This window comes from Neoarius graeffei, chromosome 28 (genome assembly GCF_027579695.1).
Source record: "Neoarius graeffei isolate fNeoGra1 chromosome 28, fNeoGra1.pri, whole genome shotgun sequence".
In the NCBI taxonomy this organism is placed as follows: domain Eukaryota; kingdom Metazoa; phylum Chordata; class Actinopteri; order Siluriformes; family Ariidae; genus Neoarius; species Neoarius graeffei.
The window spans coordinates 40,758,048-40,780,812 of record NC_083596.1 but is presented as its reverse complement, the minus strand read 5'-3'; the positions used below and the strand labels follow the sequence as shown (position 1 = coordinate 40,780,812).

Genomic DNA, 22,765 nt, shown 5'->3' with positions numbered 1-22,765 from the left:
ATTTTTTTTTTGTAGGTTGAATCCCCATTGGCGGTGGATGCCATGTTGGGCGAGGTGCCATTCTCTGTCCTGGATGATAAAGTTTCCATAATGGATCTACGTGTCCATGCCATTTCTGGACTCAGCCTGAGACTCCAACCCAGTCCAGGAAACAGTCACACCATGGTGGCAAAGGCAACAGGGCAACAGACGCTTTCTGCTCTTAAACAGGTACTTCCAGGTTCTTAGCAATGATTTGATTTGCAATGGCAGTGTCCTTCAATATAACAACTAACATATCGTTTAGTATTACCTTATAACTAGGAATGAACCTGAATCATTGACTATCAGTCATATCAGTGTTCTCTGCCTTCCGCCTAATTAGGAATAAACAGATATTTGGTTAACCTTTGGAAGGGGAAGGAGGGGTCCTTGTGGTAGAGTCAATTATTGTTTCCCTGCAATTGAACATTCCTCCTGTCTTTTGTAGTGCACGTGTTTACATTTGATAGACAGAACTAATGAACAGAATTATTCAATGCACAGGGAAAGCTTTAACAAATGTCAACTTTAGTGAATATCAGCTCGAAGCTGTAGAAGCGCAACTTCTAACTTTGGTTCAAAATCAAACTTTGTGAAAGAACTGATTTAATTGGGATGTCTTTTATTAGATTTAAACTTTGATGCCTGAAGGCACAAAATATTTTTTATTGTGACAAAATTATATTATTATAACAAAAAGGCTGACATTTGATGGTTGGACAAGTATTCAGTTCCCTGGGCCAATATTTCGTAGTTGCAACCTTTAAGTGCAGTTCTAGCTGCAAGTCTTCTTGGATATACAGTGGCAGTCAAAAGTTTGTACGCATCTTCGAATTTATTAATAGTTTTATTAATTAAAAGATACTTCATGTCTTAAAGTAATGATGGATGTCGTTTCTCTTTACTTACTTGAGCGGTTCTTGGCATAATATGGATTACTACAGTTGTAGTGTGGAATAGGGCTATTTACTGTATTTTTTATTATTTACTATTTACTGTTTGATCTCAAACACATTAAAGTGCATATCACGGGTAAATTCAGGAGCAAGCTCAATGTAATTCTGCTATTTTATATTAAACTTTGGTCAAATATCTGTCACATTTTGCATTTTGTGCAATTTTTTTACCTTGCACAATACCAGAAAAATTCAGTTGAACTCAAGCCATTTGAGGCGAATTCGTCCGCCTCTGAAAAAACTTGGCATTTGGATTTCCCGGCAAACATTGATTTTCGTGACATCACGTGTGGGACGCCTCCTGAATCCTACATCAGCGCTGGTTTGTTTATGAGAAAACGACCGTATTATTTACATCCCCGGTGTTGTCTCCGTCATCTTCACTACTTGAATCATCATCAACTCAAAACAGATGAAGCCCCAATTCTGACATCTCATTATATTCTTCATCCAAAGGTGAAGTAACATTGCGCTCAGGTGACAATTCCATATTTCAATGCAAAATTGCCAGCTGCTAAACTTGGTCTACACAAGCTGTACACTGAAACTGTGCAAGCTCTCGCAGCCTGCTGGCGCTTCTGCAGGTGACGTCACGAATCTGGCTCTAGACTCCCTTGTGATTTTTCCAGACGCGTTTTGTTATTTTATTTTTTTCTGCTGTAGACAGATGGCCTTGTGCAAAATTACCCTTCTGGATGAGTGTGTAAAGGGACATCTCATCTCATCTCATTATCTGTAGCCGCTTTATCCTGTTCTACAGGGTCGCAGGCAAGCTGGAGCCTATCCCAGCTGACTACGGGCGAAAGGCGGGGTACACCCTGGACAAGTCGCCAGGTCATCACAGGGCTGACACATAGACACAGACAACCATTCACATTCACACCTACGGTCAATTTAGAGCCACCAGTTAGCCTAACCTGCATGTCTTTGGCTGTGGGGGAAACCGGAGCACCCGGAGGAAACCCACGCGGACAACATGCAAACTCCGCACAGAAAGGCCCTCACTGGCCACGGGGCTCGAACCCAGGACCTTCTTGCTGTGAGGCGACAGCGCTAACCACTACACCACCGTGCCAACCCGTGTAAAGGGACATACTTTCAGAAAAAAAAAACGAAATTGGTCCAGGATATGCACTTTAAGAAGGCAAGAAACTCGTCCACTAGTTAACTTTGACGAGGTACACCTGTTAATTGAAAAGCATTCCAGGTGACTACCTCATGAAGCTGGTTAAAATAATGCCAATAGTGTGCAAAGCATTATCAAGGTAAACGGTTGCGACTTTGAAGAATCATTGTTCTACAATGTAGAAAATTCATCCATCCATCCATTATCCATAACCGCTTATCCTGTGCAGGGTCACAGGCAAGCTGGAGCCTATCCCAGCTGACTATGGGCAAGAGGCAGGGTACACCCTGGACAAGTCTCATCTCATCTCATTATCTCTAGCCGCTTTATCCTTCTACAGGGTCGCAGGCAAGCTGGAGCCTATCCCAGCTGACTACGGGCGAAAGGCGGGGTCCACCCTGGACAAGTCGCCAGGTCATCACAGGGCTGACACATAGACACAGACAACCATTCACACTCACATTCACACCTACGGTCAATTTAGAGTCACCAGTTAACCTAACCTGCATGTCTTTGGACTGCGGGGGAAACCGGAGCACCCGGAGGAAACCCACGCGGACACGGGGAGAACATGCAAACTCCACACAGAAAGGCCCTCGCCGGCCACGGGGCTCGAACCCGGACCTTCTTGCTGTGAGGCGACAGCGCTAACCACTACACCACCGTGCCGCCCCCCTGGACAAGTGGAATGTAGAAAATACAACTGAAAATCAGAAACCGTTGGGACAGTATGAAAAATGCAAATTTAAAAAAAGAAAGCAGCGATTTCTAAATTTACTTTGACTTGTATTTCATTGCAGACAGAATGAACCCAGTATATTTCATGTTTTGTCTGGTCAACTTCATTTCATTTGTTAATATACATCCATTCCTGCATTTCAGGCCTGCAACACATTCCAAAATAATGCTGTGACCAGGGCAATTTAAGGCTAGCAGTGAGGTAAAACAATTAAATAATAATGTGATTTTGAAACAGGTGATGTCAACAGGTGAATGTAATCATGATTTGGTATAAAATTAGTATCCAGGAAAGACAGTGTCTTTGAGAAGCAAAGCTGGGCCAAGGGTCTCCAGTTTGTCAACAAATGCATGATAAAATTATTGAATTGTTTAAAAACAATGTTCTTTAAAGAAAGATAGGTAGAGATTTGGATATTTCATCCTCTAGGGTATATATCATTAAACGATTCAAGGAATTTCAAAGACTTTCAGTGCGTAAAGGGCAAGGGCTCAAGCCGAAGCTGAACACCCGTGATCTCTGATCCCTCAGATGGCACTGCATCAAGAACCATCATTCATCTATAGCTGATAGAACCACATGGGCTCAGGATTATTTTGGCAAACCTTTGTCAAGTTACAATACAGAATTACATCCACAAATGCCAGTTAAAACTTCACTGTTCAAAAAGGAAGCCTTATGTTAACTGTGTCCAGAAGCACCATCGACTTTTCTGGGCTCGGAGGCATCTGGGATGGAACAGCACACAGTGGAAACGTGTATTGTGGTCAGACAAATCAGTATTCCAGTAGCCTAGTAAACTAGACCCACCCGCCTAGCGGCCAAAAATATTTTTGCCTAGCGAATGGGTCTAGCCTCGCACCATATAAACAAAAACACCCCGGGCATCAAATCGTGCCCGCCAATCACAACGCAAGGTTTTTGTTTGGATTCTTTGGGCGGGCTTTTGCAGGAGTGACGACAAAGCTGCGCGACGCTGGAGAAAGCGCAACAGGAAAGATGGCTACGGCTAGTGAACAGCGCGCGTTTGACTCCGCTTTGGAATCAGTTTTAGAAGAATTAGACTTGGAGTTTTCATTGAAACATGAGCAGGAAGAGGCTCTCCGCTCATTCCTTTTCAAGAAGGACGTTTTCGCTGTTTTGCCGACCAGCTGGCTCCGCTGGTAGCCAAAAGGATGGGGCTAGTTTGTGCAGTACGAAGAATTAATAAACAGCTTTGAAACATTACTTTTTGATTGTTTCTAAAGGCCAATTTATGCTGACAACCCAGTCCTCGCAGACAGTGTCTGCGTAGTCCCCCCACCTTCGCAGACGCTCTGCGCGCACCTCCCAAAAATTGTGACCACCGCAGAAGCCTCGCAGACAGCGTCGCAGACAAGAGGGCTCTGATTGGTCCACTCTACATCCGCTGTACACGCACTTCCGCTTCCCTACTTTCCCGGTTTGGTTTGTTTTCACGACCGGCATTTTTAAAAACACGAGCGAAGATGGAGCAGCATGAAGAGTGGTTGATTGAGGAAGTACGTACATCTATACGACTCCAGTTCTAGTCATTATAAAAAAAAAGTTCTAGTCATTATAAGTAACCGGAGGATAAACACTCCACTAACCACACCCACCAACTACTCCTAGCGACTTCGCGCCCCCTTGCGTTGTGCCGGTGAATAACATTGCGCACGCCTATTCCCCCGCTCAACAATAAATTACAACTGTCTGCAAAAAGCTATCTGCGAAAGCCTTGTCGCAAGAGCATGCAGAGGCCTTTATTTTCCCGTTATTTTAAATTTAAGGGAAATTATTTCACGAAACACCACTAAATAAAAACTCTCAAAAATAGTTTAAGCAAACCCTTGAAAAACACTTGGAAAAAAAATGAGTGTATGTGGTATAGACTCCAAACTTGTGGTCATTATCTCCAAACTTCTTAATATCTAGAACCTGTTTATTAATTAATACGCATTTTGAAAAATTATTTATTTCAAGGCCTCCCCCACTGCTTTCTGTCGCTCTGACTACGTCACAGTCACTGTTGCGCTGATTGGTCAGAGCGTTGGCCTATACGCACAGAGACAGTTTGAAAGACAGCGGTTTGTTCCTCCTACCCCCGTTGGAAATGTCTACGGATCGAGGCCAGACTAAATATTCACATTTAGTCTGGCTTGCCAGGCTAGTATTCCAGACCTTTTTTGTAAAAAATGGATGCCGTGTGCTCTGGACCAAAGACGAAAAGGACCATCCAGACTGTTACGAGCAACAAGTCCAAAAGCCAAGGTCTGTCATGGTATGGGGTTGGGTCAGTGCCCTTGGCAAAGGTAACTTACACTTCTGTGATGGCAGCATTAATGCAGAAAAGTACATTGAGATTTTGGAGTAACATATGTTGTCTTCAAGACGACATCTTTTCCAGGGAGATTTCAACAAGATAATGTAAAGCCACATTCTGCACACATTACAAAGGCATGGCTGTGGAAGAAGAGGGTCCCCAATAGAGAACGTGTGGTGAATTTTGAAATGAAAAATATGACAATGACGACTCCGTACTGTTGCACACCTTAAGACCTGTTTGCAGGAAGAATGGGACAAAATAACACCTGAAACACTTCATCATTTGGTATCTTCACTCCCAAAACATTTTTTAAGTGTTGTGAGAAGGAATGGCAACATTACAACGTGGTAAATGCTTTACTGTCCCAACTTTTGACGTGTTACAAGAATCAAAATGTAAATGTGGGGTTTAAAAAAATAAAATAAAATTCATGAGGTAAAAACAAATAATGTGCTGTTGTATTGTTCTGAGTGCAATATAGATCAGAGTATTTACAAATAATTGCTTTCAGTTTTAATTTCAATTTCAACTTGAACATACCGTCCTAACTTTTTCTGATTTGGGGTTGAAGACAAAATACAGAGAAACCTATGAATAAGTAGGCGTGTCCAAACTTTTGACTGGGACTGTATCTCAGATCATGTTTGCAGATCTGGATCCTGACATTATTGTATTTCTTTTTCTCCATTGAGAATTCTACTTGGACAAATTGTTGAACAGCAGTTTTCAAGTCTTGCCACAGATTCTGAGTCCAGTTGAGTTCTGGGCTTTGACTGGGTCATTCTAACCCATTCAGGTTTCTGGTTTTAAACGACTCCAGTGTGGAGCATAACATGTACCTAAACAGTGATTTCTGGCACCTTAACCAATACAAATACTCAGAGACCCTCACTTCTGACAGCAGACTAGTGGATTAGTGAGGTCAAATATTTATAGAATATTTATGAACCATAATATGAACCATCAAATAGTGTAGTGTATTTCCGATCAGTAAATCGCTGCATTGTCTTGTGACAGTGATAACATAATGAGATACGCATCGCAGTTACGAATACATATTTATTCCTTTCTTTGAAACCACATGCCATGCGCCAGGAACAACACCACGATATTTATTATGGTGTGACTCTGCTGGGTGCCTGGTGGACAGCTGTGAACCAGCGCTCTCACTTTTTATCATTACTATATAGTTACCATCAAATATCAAACTTGATATGTCAAACAGTTGTCTGGTTACATCAGTCATGTTCATGCGCAGCACCATGAGCGCAAACATATAAGGACTCTCAGTAACACACAGACTTTGTGAAGTATACGCTCTGTACCTTGCGTCTGACATTATCAAGCCTTGTATTGTAGATCACTTTTCTGGTTTTGACCCTGTTTGTGTTTTTGGACTTTGAGGATTGTATTACCTCTAATATCCTGTCTGTGCCTCGCTCGACCACTGCCTGTTTTTCGACTCTGCCTATGTCTACGTTTTGGATCTGTTTGCTAGCGTGTTTTCAATAAAACTCTTCCTGCACTTACATCCATCTGCCACCCTTACATGACAGAAACTGTCAAATGTCCAACAAGCTAGTGGACTAATAAAACTGTTTTAACTAGTTTTATATGAAACTGTCATGAATATTTTCCGTAAAATGTGTTTGTAAATAATCCCATATTATTTTTTAAAAAGCAAATTTAAAAATAAGCGCTGGATAAAAACCCACTTATCTTATGTAAATAAAGATATACATTTCATTGTCCGGTGGTCAAGTGTTTATGAGATATGTTGCCTTGCACTTGAGATAGGGTTCCTTGTGGTGGTACATGTTCGTACGTATGGATGTCGTACGGTCAAGCCATCATAAATCAGGTCAGTGCATTTCGCTTAAGTATGGGGCGCCGTGCACTTCCTGCATGGGGAGCACTGCTATTAAAATATATATATATATATATGTAGATTGATAATATGCCAAGTGACTCATGAGCCAGCCTCGTAACCAACTTTCAAAATATCAACAAGGTTATGGTTGTTGATAATTTAGTAGTTTATAGAGTTTCTATTAAACTATCACCGTGTATCTGTTGCTTTCCTTTTATTTCTATAGTCTAGTTTGTGCCCGTTTGCTTTTATTTTGATAATTTATTATTGCGCCATCAAACATGTCCCTGCTGCTATAACAGTGTTAACTCCAGTCCCTGTGTATTATATTAATAAAACATGAGAATTAGCTAATAGACTGGTTTAAGACAGACTTTATATTGCTTTTGTAAGGATCTATTAGTCAAGACTTGTTTATTTTTTAATATTATGCACTTTTGGGCATCCCAACTGATAACCCTATGAATATATGTGAATGTTTTCTGATGTTTTACCCTTTAGTGGGTGTGATTATACAAAAAAAAGGAATGATTTCAGGGGGAAAAGGTCCTCAGAAGGATGAATATGCTGGGAAAAGTTAACCAGCTTAATAATTAAAGCTATTTTTTTCCAAATACTGTCAAGGGAAGCTATATCCCCCTTCAGGCTTGATTATATTGCACTGAAAATAATAGGTATAGATCACACGTCTTTAAAAACAAATTTATTTTTCAACAATATTCACAGAGCTTTAGCTGTGTTATCACATTACATGATCAATACTGCAGCTTGTTTGCCTCCTCTAATATGCGTGTAATCTGAATCAGATCAGCACAGCCTCATGGTGACAAATGAATCCTCAAGTGGACTCCACTGGCCAATTAGATCTAGCTTGCTCTACCAGGCTGGGCCCCACTGGTGCAGTAAAGGCTTGTTTGACATTCAGATGAATTCAAATCTCGGCCAGCATCACTGCTCCTAATGAGACAGCATCCTGCTTAATGAGAAGCCAAAGATGCCACCATGTCTGTTTCTTCCCCGCATCAGAGAAGCACTGTACATTTGCTTTGTGATCCTTCCCATTCTTTAATTGAGCCCTGTATTTTGGAGCAAGGGCCAATAAACGCCAAAGTGCTAATTTGTCCAACATCTTGAGCATGTTCCCCTGTTCCCATACACTTTTTTCATCTTTTTTGGTTCTGCTCTCTGTATGCTGGCCACTCATGAATTCAAGACTAATTGCCGCCGCTACCAACACACACGTGCGCACACACACAGCTCATCCACCCGTGGATTTAATAAGTGTAATGCAGGGGTCATAAATGCTCATACCATAAAAGCCTGCAATAGCTGTCCTTTATTCTGGTCACTTGGCTCTCAGAGGAGAAGCTTGAAGCCATTGCTGTCTTCCGCTGTCCAGGAAAGTTCACCCTCGAGCACTTTCATACATCTGCCATCCATGATAAATGAACAAAGGTGCAGCGGGTTAGGAACTGGCGTGCGTTGTCCTCATTCGCGCCTCTACTTTGTCCCCTGTATTAATCCTGTGAATCCTGCTTGTCATCATTTTGTTTCGAGTTCATACTCTACATATACTAGGGATGTAACCAAACACCAGTGAACAGATAATGTGCTCTAAACAGATGTATATACACACACGAGGTGCAGCATTCATTATTATTCATAATACTCTGGAAATGTTCCGAAAAATTGAACAAACTAAATTTGTTAAACAATGGCAGCCAAGGACAAACAAATATATAAACAGCGTGAGCTGGATTTCAAAAATGTCCTGCACACATCCATCCCCAGTTGTGAACCTGAGTGATGTGGCTAAGGTTGAGGAATTGTCAGAGCTAAAATTCAAGCACTCCACTGATACTACTGGCATTTCTACCTCGAGTTTTTCTACAGTGTTTCTGGAGCATAATGGCTGGGTTCATACAGTGCTCAGCGTAAATGAGTACACCCTCTTTGAAAAGTAATATTTTAAACAGTATCTCAATGAACACAAACAGTTTCCAAAATGTTGACAAGACAAAGTTTAATATAACATCTGTTTAACTTATAATGAGAAAAAGTAAGGTTAATAATATAACTTAGATTACACATTTTTCAGTTTTACTCAAATTAGGGTGGTGCAAAAATGAGTACACCGCACAACAAAAACTACTACAGTACATCTAGTACTTTGTATGGCCTCCATGATTTTTAATGACAGCACCAAGTCTTCTAGGCATGGAATGAACAAGTTGGCGACATTTTGCAACATCAATCTTTTTCCATTCTTCAACAACGATCTCTTTTAGTGACTGGATGCTGGATGGAGAGTGATGCTCAACTTGTCTCTTCAGAATTCCCCATAGGTGTTCGATTGGGTTCAGATCAGGAGACGTACTTGGCCACTGAATCACTTTCACCCTGTTCTTCTTCAGAAATCCAACAGTGACCTTAGATGTGTGTTTAGTCATGTTGGAAAAGTGCACGACGACCAAGGGCATGGAGTGATGGTAGCATCTTCTCCTTCAGTATAGAGCAATACGTCTGTGAATTCATGATGCCATCAATGAAATGCAGCTCCCCGACACCAGCAGCACTCATGCAGCCCCACATAAGGACACTGCCACCACCATGTTTCACTGTAGACACCAGGCATTTTCCTTTGTATTCCTCACCTTTGTGACGCCATACAGTTTTGAAGCCATCAGTTCCAAAAACATTTATCTTGGTCTCATCACTCCAGAGTATAGAGTCCCAGTAGCCTTCATCTTTGTCAGCATGGGCCCTGGCAAACTCTAGGCGGGCTTTTTTGTGCCTGGGCTTTAGGAGAGGCTTCTTTCGTGGACGGCATCCATGCATGCCGTTCCTCTGCAGTGTACGCCGTATTGTGTCACGGGAAATAGTCACCCCAGTTTGGCTTTCTACTTCTTTAGATAACTGCAGTGAACTTGCATGCCGATTTTCTTTAACCCTTCTCATCAGAAGACGCTCCTGTCGAGGTGTTAACTTCCATGGACAACCTGGATGTCTCTGTGGGATGGTTGCAGTTCCATCTTTCTTAAATTTTTGTACCACTTTTGCTACAGTATTCTGAGTGACAAGTAAAGCTTTGCTGATCTTCTTGTAGCCTTCACCTTTATGGTGTAAAGAAATTATTTTCTTTGGGGAATTCTGAAGAGACGAGTTGAGCATCACTCTCCATCCAGCATCCAGTCACTAAAAGAGGTCGTTGTTGAAGAATGGAAAAAGATTGATGTTGCAAAATGTCACCAACTTGTTCATTCCATGCCTAGAAGACTTGGTGCCGTCATTAAAAATCATGGAGGCCATACAAAGTACTAGATGTAGTAGTTTTTGTTGTGGGGTGTACTCATTTTTGCACCACCCTAATTTGAGTAAAACTGAAAAATGTGTAATCTAAGTTATATTATTAACCTTACTTTTTCCCGTTATAAGTTAAACAGATGTTATATTAAACTTTGTCTGTTCAACATTTTGGAAATTGTTTGTGTTCATTGAGATACTGTTTAAAATGTTTCTTTTCAAATGGGGTGTACTCATTTACGCTGAGCACTGTATATAACCCCAAAACGAAAAGCTAGAAAGAAGTAAAAGGGGGAAATAACCCTCTGTGATCACCCACTTCAGGTTTAATCCAAATACATAACCATACAGTACTGTGCAAAAGTCTGAGGCACCCTATTTTTTTTTTCATGCAAACTTTGTTGTCGATTTCTATTTTATGACTTCTACATTATCGGGTCGGCACAAAAACATTTTACAGTTCCAAACGTTCGTTCATTTTCCAGCACAAAATTAAATGCTACAGGAAAAAAATGTTTGTATCTGAGCAGCATATTACGTAAAGAGAGCACTTTTCAGATTAAAAAAGAAAACATAATGAAGTCAAAGTGTCCAGAAGAACTGTGGCTGGTTCTGCAAGATGCTCAGTAAAACCTACAGCTCATTTCCTTATAAAACTGCACTCATTGTACCTGAGACTACTTTTTTTTTTGTTTGTTTAAAGCAAAGGGTCGTCTCACACCAAATACTGACTTTGTTTCATTTATTATGGCTTACTGATTACTGCTTATAGTATTTTTTAAATGTTGAAACATTCATTATTTTTAAGCCATTTTTCATCTACAGCATTTCTTTACACGTGCCTAAGACTTTTATACAGTACTGTATTTTGGACTACTAAACAGATACAGATAGTGGCGTACACCCAAGCTCTCTGTTCGTCCGTCTAACGGGCTTGTTCAGTTAATTAATTAATTGATGTATGCCATGGACATAAAACTAAACCAAGGTTCTTGGCCCCACACACACACACACACACACAAAACTATTATTACACTAATACTTTCATCTTTAGGGAGGCGAAGTGGCCAAGTGGTTAGAGCGCTTGACCACTAAGCGAACAGTCCCCGGTTCGAGCCTCGGCTCGACGGGGATCTGGGGCTCGCTCCCTGTCCACCCAGCAGTGAATGGGGACCTGGTGGAAACACTGGGGGAAGAAAGGCGGCGAGGAAAGGAACTGGCCACCCTACCTCACTATGCCGATGGCCCAGGACAAGTGCGCTCTCTAACAGGCACTCCCCCAATGTACGAATCGTATATGGGACCCTCTCTTCATCTTTAGTTTGAATACTGTATCTATCTGTACCAAAAAAACAGAGCACTGTCTTAACCTTAACCCTATATTCCACAGCGACATGTTCCCAAAGCGAAGTTCCTCGATTCATCAGAAAAGCAGATCTGCTTCAATGTTTTTGATGAACCATGCATGCCAAAGACCACCTTCTTAGGCTGACTATGACTAAAGCAGAATGTCCAAGCAATTGTGATACTAGATTCTTCAAAGTAGCCACCGTTTACCTTGATGACATCACTTTGCACACTATCCTTGACTTGCAAGTGACGTCAAAGCAAAATAGAAACCCGGCTGTCGGCCATGTTGGTGGATATACAAATGCGGGGTCAAACGACATTCCATACAAAACATAGTCAAGCGTGCGCAACTGTCTTTGTTTTTCCACCGCTTTAAGCGTTCTTTTAGCTCTGCCATATCTTTGTGCTGTACACGGTTGTGGTCACAACAGTACTCGTGACCGTGGCGCGTTCCGATTTTTTAGAATACCATCCGTGATTCGGAAAGAGGGCGAGGAAACTCTGAGGCTTAGTACGGCGAGGACACGAGGGGATCAGGACACTTCGTCCAATGACCATTTCATTCAATAGTTAAGACATTTTGTCCAAAGCCTTTTTCATACGCACTATCAACTATTTTATATTTCAGGTATTCTGGTGTTTGCGAACAAAAGCCCCGCGAGAGCACTGCTCCACACCTAAAGATTTAACATGATCCAGCTGGCTTTAAAAATTAATAACTCGGCCAACGGAGCTCGCAGCGAAGCCAGATTTTACAGGCACCTCCCTCTAAGCCTCCCCCTTCGAAAGAGCATGGTCTCGGGTTGGTAGGACTGTGCCTCGGCCCAGGATTCGCGAACAAAGCCCCCCACGAGAGCGCTGCTCCGCACCTGAAGATTTAATATGATCCAGCCGGAAACATAGACATGCAAGCGAGCAGCCTGCAATGACAAGGGACTGAACTCATCCCAGGGTCAGCAAGTGGCACAGGCCAACGTGGTTACCCCCCTTTAGTACGCTCTTTAGTGTCGAAGTGCACATACTATGGCGTTCATTTGCTTTACAAAAATCTTTTGCTTCGGTCAAATTCCATTGAGAATTCCTCCTTTTTTCGAACAAACAAATACCTGAAATATAAAATAATTGATAGTGCATATGAAAAAGGCTTTGGATGAAATGTCTTAACCATTGGACGAAAAGGCATTGGATGAAATGGTCATTGGACAAAATGACCTGTATTTGTACTGAGTGGTCAGTAGAAGCATCTTACCTTCAGAAAAGTCTGACTTTTTTAAATAATATGGGTCAAAACTACACATATCTATCTTCTCTCGATCGTTCAAATTGTGGTAATACTGAGAAAATTCAGCATTGTTTACAGACACGCTTTCAGCGGCTGCCATCCTAGTTGGTTTGTATATCCACCATCATGGCAGACGCTCATGACGTAGCGCATTTTGGTCACGTGGTTGCAAGTCATCTATTGCCATTATCTTAACCAGCTTCACGAGGTAGCCACCTGAAATGCTTTTCAATTAACAGGTGTGCCTCATCAAAAGTTAATTAGTGGACGAGTTTCTTGGCGTTATAAAGTGTTTGAGATCAAACAGTAAATAATAACTAGACTGGACAATTCCCCGGGGGAAATTGTGAGAGGATGCAGTGCGCGAAGCAATTCGGTCACGCATGTTCGCTGGCCGTGAATGCGTGACCCGCAATGATGTTTCAATGCAATGATTATGTGTGTGCTTGAGACAGCAGCCGTCATGAAGAAGAGCTATTCAACAGTATAAACAAAGTGACTACAGGTGGAAATTAGCATGTACTGCTATAACCTGGGACAGACATCTGTCCTTACCACAAGGATAATGTTTAATTTGTGCACTGTCCCTTTTAAAAATAAAATAAACTCTAAGAAGAGTGTTTGTAGTTTGTATGTACGAACAGAAGTGTTCCTAATAAAGTGGGCGGCTAAGGTGAGGCCTGTCGGCTGCCCTCTTCTCAGTTTCTCAGAGCAGCGGATGTTTGAAAAAGTGCTTTTTTTTCCAATTAATTCCATAGAAATGAATGGGTTTTTTTTGGGACAAGTGTGACTACTACTTTTGAGAAAATTATGTCTGTAGTGTGAAATTTGTGGCTGAAAACAGTTTAAGTTTGAAATTTTGAGCATGATTTGTGTGTGTGCTTGAGACAGCAGCCCCCCTCTGCCCCGTCACTGGCCCCAATCGGCATGGTGACGGGCCTGAACAGGAGAGTTAAGACACACACACAAGATTATGTCAGGTGTCTGCTGTGTTTTGCTAAGGAGTAGGCCTCGAACAATCACAAATAACTCGACAACGAAAGCAGCTATTCACAAAATTCTTTCACAGTGAGCGCTAGAAGGGTCTCCTGAATAAAATGATGTATTTTTTTGTTTGTAGTCTTAAAAATAACGACACTAGAGCGATTTAAAAACGAGTGACTTTTCTCTCACGTTTATAATGCGTGTCAATGAGCTAAGACACACAAGGTCTTGAATTTTGTGCTGTGTTTTACTACGGACCAGACCTCGAACAATGACAAATAACTCGACAACGGAAGCAGCTATTCACAAAATTCTTTCACAGTGAGCGCTAGAAGGGTCTCCTGAATAAAATGATGTATTTTTTTGTTTGTAGTCTTAAAAATAACGACACTAGAGCGATTTAAAAACGAGTGACTTTTCTCTCACGTTTATAATGGGTATCAATGAAGCCTGTCAGCTGCTCTGTCCTCAGTTTGACGCTTGTCATTCAAAAACTGTAAATCCTATCGTTTAGGTAGACACATTGTGTGAATCAGGACAAGTTTTCCTACTACTTTTGCAAAAATCATGTCTGTAGAGTGAAATTTGTGGATGAAAACACAGTTTAAGCGAGAAAGTTTGAGCTTTATTTTCAACCTCTCTCCACTCTAAGTTAACGAGCTTCACTGGTGTGTGACGCAATAGACACCCATTCAAAAGCCGGATTTTCTCCCAGAACCCACATGGCGGTTGAGCCGGGACTGAACCGAAAGTGTAGAACCTAGCAGAAAAGTTGAAAGCCAGATCCACAGAGGAGAAGTTTTCCTACGTTTTAGAGTTTGAATCACGTCTCTAGGTGAAAGCATGCCAGAGCAGCGGACGTTTGAAAAACGTTGAAAAAGAGCTTTTTTTTCAATTAATTCCATAGAAATGAATGGGGTTTTTTGGGGTAATCTGTAGAGAAAAGTAATAGCATAGCGAGTCCGATCGAGCCGCACATTTTGATGTATTGTTTGTCTGTGTGCGACGTACGGTTATTGAGTTATTCGAAATCAAAATTTGCGTAGGAGGAAGAAGAAGAAGAAGAAGAAATACGTAGAAGAACAATAGTTGCAGTGCTTTGCACTGCAACCTATGGGCTCCCCTAGGGGAGCCCATAGGTTGCTGTGCTGCAGCACTGCATCCTAATAATAATACAGTAAATAGCTCTGTAGTAATCCATATTATGTCAAGAACCGCTCAACTAAGTAAAGAGAAATGACATCCATCATCACTTTAAGACATGAAGTGACTTAATAAAGAAAAAACATTGAATTAGAAGGTGTGTCCAAGCTTTAGACAAGTACTGTATGTGTGTGAGGAGGGCGGGAGGAAGATGGAGTGGATAAAGAAAAACCCACTTTGCCGCAGCTGGTGAAAAAAAAGATTGTGTCAGAATAGGTTGTCCTTTTCCTTTTTTCTGGTGCTGTCACATTACAGCTGTAAGTGGAAGCAAAGAAGTTGTTGTCTGTTAAACTCCAGCTTGTTCCATGTGTGACATGAACGCAAGGCTTGCGTTCGTGCCATTTAACTTCAGTCCATGTTCCCGACAGATACGATTCGAATGATGCGAAGCCACACAGTTCTCTCTGTCGCTGAGCTGCACCATGTGTACATACAGTGGTGCTTGAAAGTTTATGAACCCTTTAGAATTTTCTATATTTCTGCATAAATATGACCTAAAACATCATCAATTTTCATACAAGTCCTAAAAGTAGATAAAGAGAACCCAGTTAAACAAATGAGACAAAAATATTATACTTGGTCATTTATTTATTGAGGAAAATGATCCAATATTACATATCTGTGAGTAGCAAAAGTATGTGAACCTCTAGGATTAGCAGTTAATTTGAAGGTGAAATTAGAGTCAGGTGTTTTCAATCAATGGGATGACAATCAGGTGTGAGTGGGCACCCTGTTTTATTTAAAGAACAGGGATATATCAAAGTCTGATCTTCACAACACGGGCGGCACGGTGGTGTAGTGGTTAGTGCTGTCGCCTCACAGCAAGAAGGTCCGGGTTCGAGCCCCGTGGCCGGCGAGGGCCTTTCTGTGCAGAGTTTGCATGTTCTCCCCATGTCCGCATGGGTTTCCTCCGGGTGCTCCGGTTTCCCCCACAGTCCAAAGACATGCAGGTTAGGTTAACTGGTGACTCTAAATTGACCGTAGGTGTGAGTGTGAATGGTTGTCTGTGTCTATGTGTCAGCCCTGTGATGACATGGCAACTTGTCCAGGGTGTACCCCGCCTTTCGCCCGTAGTCAGCTGGGATAGGCTCCAGCTTGCCTGCGACCCTGTAGAACAGGATAAAGCGGCTACAGATAATGAGATGAGATGAGATCTTCACAACACGTTTGTGGAAGCGTATCATGGCACGAACAAAGGAGATTTCTGAGGACCTAAGAAAAAGCATTGTTGATGTTCATCAGGCTGGAAAAGGTTACATTGTTACCCTCCCCAGGAGTGGTCGACCAACAAAGATCACTCCAAGAGCAAGGCGTGTAATAGTCGGCGAGTTCACAAAGGACCCCAGGGTAACTTTTAAGTAACCGAAGGCCTCTCTCACATTAGCTAATGTTAATGTTCATGAGTCCACCATCAGGAGAACACTGAACAACAAGGGTGTTCATAGCAGGGTTGCAAGGAGGAAGCCACTGCTCTCCAAAAAGAACATTGCTGCTTGTTAAAGATCACATGGACAAGCCAGAAGGCTATTGGAAAAATGTTTTGTGGACGGATGAGACCAAAATAGAACTTTTTGGTTGAAATGAGAAGCGTTATGTTTGGAGAAAGGAAAACAGTGCATTCCAGCATAAGAACCTTATCCCATCTGTGAAACGTGGTGGTGGTGGTAGTATCATGGTTTGGGCCTGTTTTGCTGCATCTGGGCCAGGACAACTTGCCATCATTGATGGAACAATGAATTCTGAATTATACCAGCGAATTCTAAAGGAAAATGTCAGGACTGATCAACAGTTACCGGAAACTTTTAGTTGCAGTTATTGCTGCACAAGGGGGTCACACCAGATACTGAAAGCAAAGGTTCACATACTTTTGCCACTCACAGATATGTCATATTGGATCATTTTCCTCAATAAATAAATGACCAAGTATAATATTTTTGTCTCATTTGTTTAACTGGGTTCTCTTTATCTACTTTTAGGACTTGTATGAAAATCTGATGTTTTAGGTCATATTTATACAGAAATATAGAAAATTCTAAAGGGTTCACAAACTTTCGAGCACCACTGTATGATGGCGGGATAGCTTTGAGTTTAACCTTATGTGGTTATAACAAAAGGCTTGATTAAAAAGACATGCAAGCTGTGATGCTTTGTCAATACTAATGAAGGGAATGCTAAGGTGAGATATGACAAAGCTTAATTAAACCTCAAAGACAAACAAATGAGTTCAAATGAGTGTTATACCTGAGATGCAAAACAAGCAGAGCTCATACTGTTGTTGGGAATCAAAGACTTTGTCATGCTATGGCAAAGCCTTGTGTAATGCAATTTCTTTGAAAGACTGACTGAAAATGATGGACGGGTCATGTGTTATTTTCTTTATCTATTGCACACCTAAAAACTATGCATTCGCATCGGGGATCTGCATTACAAGGTCGAAGTTCACGAGTACAAGTTGCAAGTAAACAGACTTTTACAGTTGGGATGAGAATCACAAAGGATCTAATACTGACCCCTGCAGTATCTCATGCATATCATTCATCTTTGCATGATTTACAGCAATTCTTGTCTTTTTCTCCAGAGGTTTTCAGTAAATAATGACCAAATATAGTAACAAATATGTACAGACCATCTTGTATAAGTTTTATATTCAGTTTTATATCCAATTAAGCAAAGAAATAACATGGCTTGACTTACTGCTAGGTAATGTTTTCCATATTGTGTTTTTTTTGTTTCAAGGGGGAAAAATAAAAGTGGACAATTTCAATGAAGTGCTGCATGAAAATGGCATGGTATTTCAGGGGAATGCTAATACCATGACTGATTATTTTCTTTGTTTACTTCCCCCCCCCCCCCCAGGAAGCTAGCCTTTCCATTTGGGCTTACTTCAGTGACCACACGGCAGCCCCTCTAAGCATATATGACCCCAAGGATTACAACCTTAATGCCTCCACGCTGGATGACAAGGTGGCCTCCATTTCCCAGGAGCCTCAACAAAGGTGGCCAGTCATCGTTGCAGAGGGGGAGGGATCCGGGGAGCTCGTACGTGTGGAAATGACCATATGCGAAGCATGCCAGAAGACTAAACGAAAGAGTGTTATTGCATCTTCTCGAGTTCATGTAAAAGTGCGGTTTGGGTCTGACGAGGATGAGGATGAGGAAGAGGATGTGGGGGAGCCTAAAGTGCCACTCAACACAAGGAGACCAATCCTCGAGCCTGACATTGGTGGTACTGGATACGAGCCATCCAATGGGCAGCCTGCAAGTGTGCCAATTGACTATACCAACTTTCCCACTATCAGTAACCAGGATCGGCCAACTGTGGAGGAAGGGGAGGAAGACAATGAGTTTACCCACTCGCCTCGTAGCATGACTGACTTGGAGATTGGCATGTATGCCCTCTTGGGTGTTTTCTGCCTGGCCATTCTGGTCTTCTTGATCAACTGCATTGTGTTCGTCCTCAAATACCGCCACAAGCGAATCCCACCTGAAGGTCAAGCCAACATGGACCACTCCCATCATTGGGTGTTCCTAGGAAACGGGCAGCCCTTACAAGCTCAGAGTGACCTTTCACCCCAGACAGCAGAAAGTCCAAGTAATCCTTTGGAAGGGCCCCAGACTTGCTGCCATGGAGATCACCACAGCAGTGGCAGCTCCCAGACAAGTGTGCAAAGCCAAGTGCATGGGCGAGGAGATGGCAGTTCAGGTGGCTCCACCAAGGAGCCTGGTGAAGATGCAAGTTCTCCCACGTCAAAACGCAAACGAGTCAAATTCACCACCTTCACCACACTTCCTGCTGATGAGCTGCCCTACAATTCAATCCCCATTGCCGACGATGATGATATCCAGTGGGTGTGTCAAGACATGGGGTTCCAGGACCCTGAAGAACTACACGACTACATGCGCAGGATAAAAGAAATAGCCTAATGTTTGCTTTGGGATTTCTTAAACAAACAAAACAAAACAAAACAGTTCCTTTCTAATCTTCTCTTTTTTTCCCCTCCCTCACTCTTAAGAATTTCTCTTTTCACACGAATGGAGAATGTGACTAAAGACCTGTCCTGTTTCTCCGGGGTGATATTTTGCACAGTGCTCTTGCTCTTTTAAAACGTTCACACATTTTTGGACCTGTTGCTTAAAACAGTGGATGGAAAGCCAAATACAAGACTAGGTGATCTTTTAATCGCTAGCACAAATGGCTTCAGAGTGCATGTCATCCTTTCTCAGGCGAAGAGGACATACCATCTCAAATGGAACGCAGGAGTTTTGAGCTGTGAGCAGTGGTGTCAAAATGGATTCTTCAAGTGCTTCATCACTCTGGTTGGGAGAAGGTATGGGTCACCCTGCTGTGGACAGGCTATTTCTCAGAGGAATCCTGCACTGTGTCCGTGGCTTTGTTTGTTTGTTTGTTTGTTTGTTTGTTTGTTTGTTTGTTTGTTTGTTTGCTTTTGGCTCGCTTTTTCAACCATCCAAGTATTCTTCTCCAACAAAGAGGCCTTTGTAGTGCAGATTTCCATTTTACTCAGAGGAAGGTGTTTGGGAGGGGTCGTCCTTGCGCCATCATTGGCAAGCTAACATTCGGTAAATATCAAAGACAGTACAGCATTTTGGCTAGTATTGACATTGTCTCTCTTTTCCATTTTTCCAACATCGTTGCATCACGTTATTTTTTTATTTTTATGACTGTTATTAAGTTTCACGTGTCTAGCATTTTCTACCCCATACTACATTCATTTGGCATGACATCTCTGGTTCACTCATTCACCTGGTAATGTCAGATGCCTTATTAAATCAATTTTAATCACCACAACCTTTCTGTAGACCCCAAGTTTGTTTATATCCCAGAGGGTCAATGCAAAAATGACTACTGCATAATTGAAATTGTTATTGGATATTAGCAGAGGCGAAGGGAGCCGCTTTGTATGTTATGACATTAAAATATCTTCATATCTCCAGCATTCATATGCATGAACGGAGAGTTTGAAACACAGCCAGCTGTTATTTCCCCCCTCCCCTCCCCCCAAGATTTGTAAATGTATGTCTTGTGATAATTATCTAATCATACATGCATAAAGAACAGTAGAGGACATATAATGTTGCGACATGCTTTACATGCATGCAGTTCCAGACACTTTGCCTTTTGTGTACATACCATATTATTGTCTACTGACGCTCATCATTTATTCATTCTGTTCATTTGATACAGAGGTGCTGACAGCTACACTTTAGCCTTTGCATTTACTTAAAATTTGTCTGCTGGATGAACAAATTCACTGAAGGGGAAAGGACGTGGACACAAAACAGGCAATTTCACTTGAATGACAATTTTATCTATGTGGACTTTAACGTGCGAGTTTGCAAGCCTCGGGTTTGGGTGGACGGGGTTGTGGGCTCTGTTAGCTAGGAGCCGTCTCAAATGACCACATTGTGATTTTTTTTTTCCCCTCTATTTTCCTCTCACCTTGCTAGTATTTTCCTGTTAGCAATGTTGGCACCTCTGTAGCTGTTGAATGTATCAGTCATTTCAATCTGTTTTTTTTTTAGGTACCATTGTAGGTCATTCTATTCCCAGGGAAACATGAAAATGAATGCTAATTAAAACGAAAGAAAGCTGCTTGAGCACATGTAGGATGCGTGAAAAATTGCGATGTTAATTGTGATTCTGAATCAGTTTTTTTTTTCCAAAACTGTACTCTTATTTATACCAGTTGTTTGTTCATATCGGTTATTTTTAACGATTAAACTAATACTGGAAGTAATGCATTATTATGTTTGCATTTTTTACAGGAAATGCCAGTTGCTGGTAAAGATGCAAAATTATGTCATTTTTTTATGCAAGATTTATGTCTTATTTTATTTCTTTAGTTATTTACACGTTTTTCTCACAGAACTTTTTCATACACTGATTATATAGAAGATACAATAGGGTTTTTTTTAGCGCACATTAAAGTCAGTGTGTGTGTGTGTGTGTGTGTGTACATTGTAACTGCTGTTTATTAGTGTAGAAATGTTTTTGTTCGAGTTTAGTAGGTTGGGAAATGACTGTTCTAGGTATGATTTGGGGACGTTTCGGGCCTTTCAACACATTCTCCATTGTGTGTACCTTGTGTGTGTCTCATGTACACCCGTTAATAACTGTAACATGACGAAATGCATTTGTGTCATTTTGTTTATTTGTTGGATTTATACTGTCTTGACAAAGAGTGACCTTTTGCACTCAATCTCAGAATCACAAAGGACCTAATACTCACCCCTGCAGCACCTCCTTAACTACATTTACAGCAACCCCAGTCTTTTTAATTCAACATTTATATTAAAATTATGTACTGAAGCTCATGGAATTTATTTAAGTTATGGAAATGAAACAGGAAACATGTCAACCTGTGTGTGTATATATATATTTTTTATATATATATATATATTTTTTCCTCCCTAATAACACTGTTCTTCAGTTTCAAGGTTTTACCCATTAAATCGAGCCTGAACTTGAATTTGCTTTCCAACCCAAAGCAGTTCATACATATATCCATAGTGGCTCAGGATGAATGTAAAATCAAAAAGGAGCAACATGTCCAGTTGTATTACTAAGGTCAACCAATAGGGCACTAATGCTTAATGAAAGTCCCGGCAAGTTTCTAGTAGCAGCTCACACACACTTTTTTTCCCCCCTTGTTTTTTCCTTTCATTAATTTCAATGTCACGAGAGAATGTTAGCAACATTTTGCATTTCATATTCTTTCCTTCATGTAACCAGATGTGCAAATACGGTAGTTTGCTGTTTTGAATCCAGTGTCTGTTTTAAAAGGAGGTGCTACTAGCTCTTTGCCATGACCTTATCATCCGATGTGGATTTGTACGTTGAGCTCGACTCTATGGGAACCTGCTAAAGCACGGAAATGGCAGTGCTGCGCTGCCTCGCCTCACTCTTAATGTACAGAGCACTGTTACAACTTCCTGTATTTTCCTGGACTTAAAAAAAAAAACAAACCTTGTATTCCCCACTTATATGTAAGTACTTATGAAAATACAATACAGAAATCTTGGTGTTTGGTGTCTTTATTGCTCATCATGTGATAGATAGTCATTGTTATACCTTAATGTTTACATTATAAGAGATGTAGGACTTTAAAAAAATAAACAGCAATTTGATCCACTTATAATAATCGGTTGAAAAAACATAAGTGCTATAACTCCATTGTTCAGGGTTAAAGATGCTGTGTGTCGTGGAAGTCTGTATCTCAAAAGTAGCCAAAAAAGTAGCTACTTACATGAAAGAAGTTGCCTTAAATGCTTTCATTACACAGAAACAATGCAAGCGTCAGTGATTCCCGGAAAAACACTAACCTCTGAACTTCTGTTAACAGTTTTCAAAAACCTTTTTGGGAGACCCGCCCTAGGACTGCCACAAAACAAAACGGTGGCTCCTATTAAAATCATTGTGAAAGGATTTTCTTTGTTTGAAACACAGACTTCTGATTGGCTGCCCAATATGGGATTTCTCATTGGCTAAAACATATTTCCTGCTATTTTTCAAAAAACAGACATACTAGCATTTACCATATGGCATTTTAAGGGTTTTACTACTTAATGTTGGGTCTGTGTTTGTCA

At 41.2% G+C, this 22,765-nt stretch overlaps 1 protein-coding gene across 2 annotated transcripts in view; it reads left to right on the top strand.

Annotated features, from left to right (window-relative positions):
• The window catches only part of tmem132e (transmembrane protein 132E), a 692,467-nt gene extending 670,267 nt beyond the window's left edge, over positions 1 to 22,200 (top strand). For both annotated transcript variants that reach the window (XM_060912829.1, XM_060912828.1), the window contains exons 8-9: positions 16 to 210; positions 18,017 to 22,200. In XM_060912829.1, the coding sequence (XP_060768812.1) occupies positions 16 to 210; positions 18,017 to 19,084 (1,263 nt within the window). In that variant the 3' untranslated portion in view covers positions 19,085 to 22,200. The remainder of the gene's footprint in view (positions 1 to 15; positions 211 to 18,016) is intronic.
• The last annotated feature ends 565 nt before the right edge of the window (positions 22,201 to 22,765 follow it).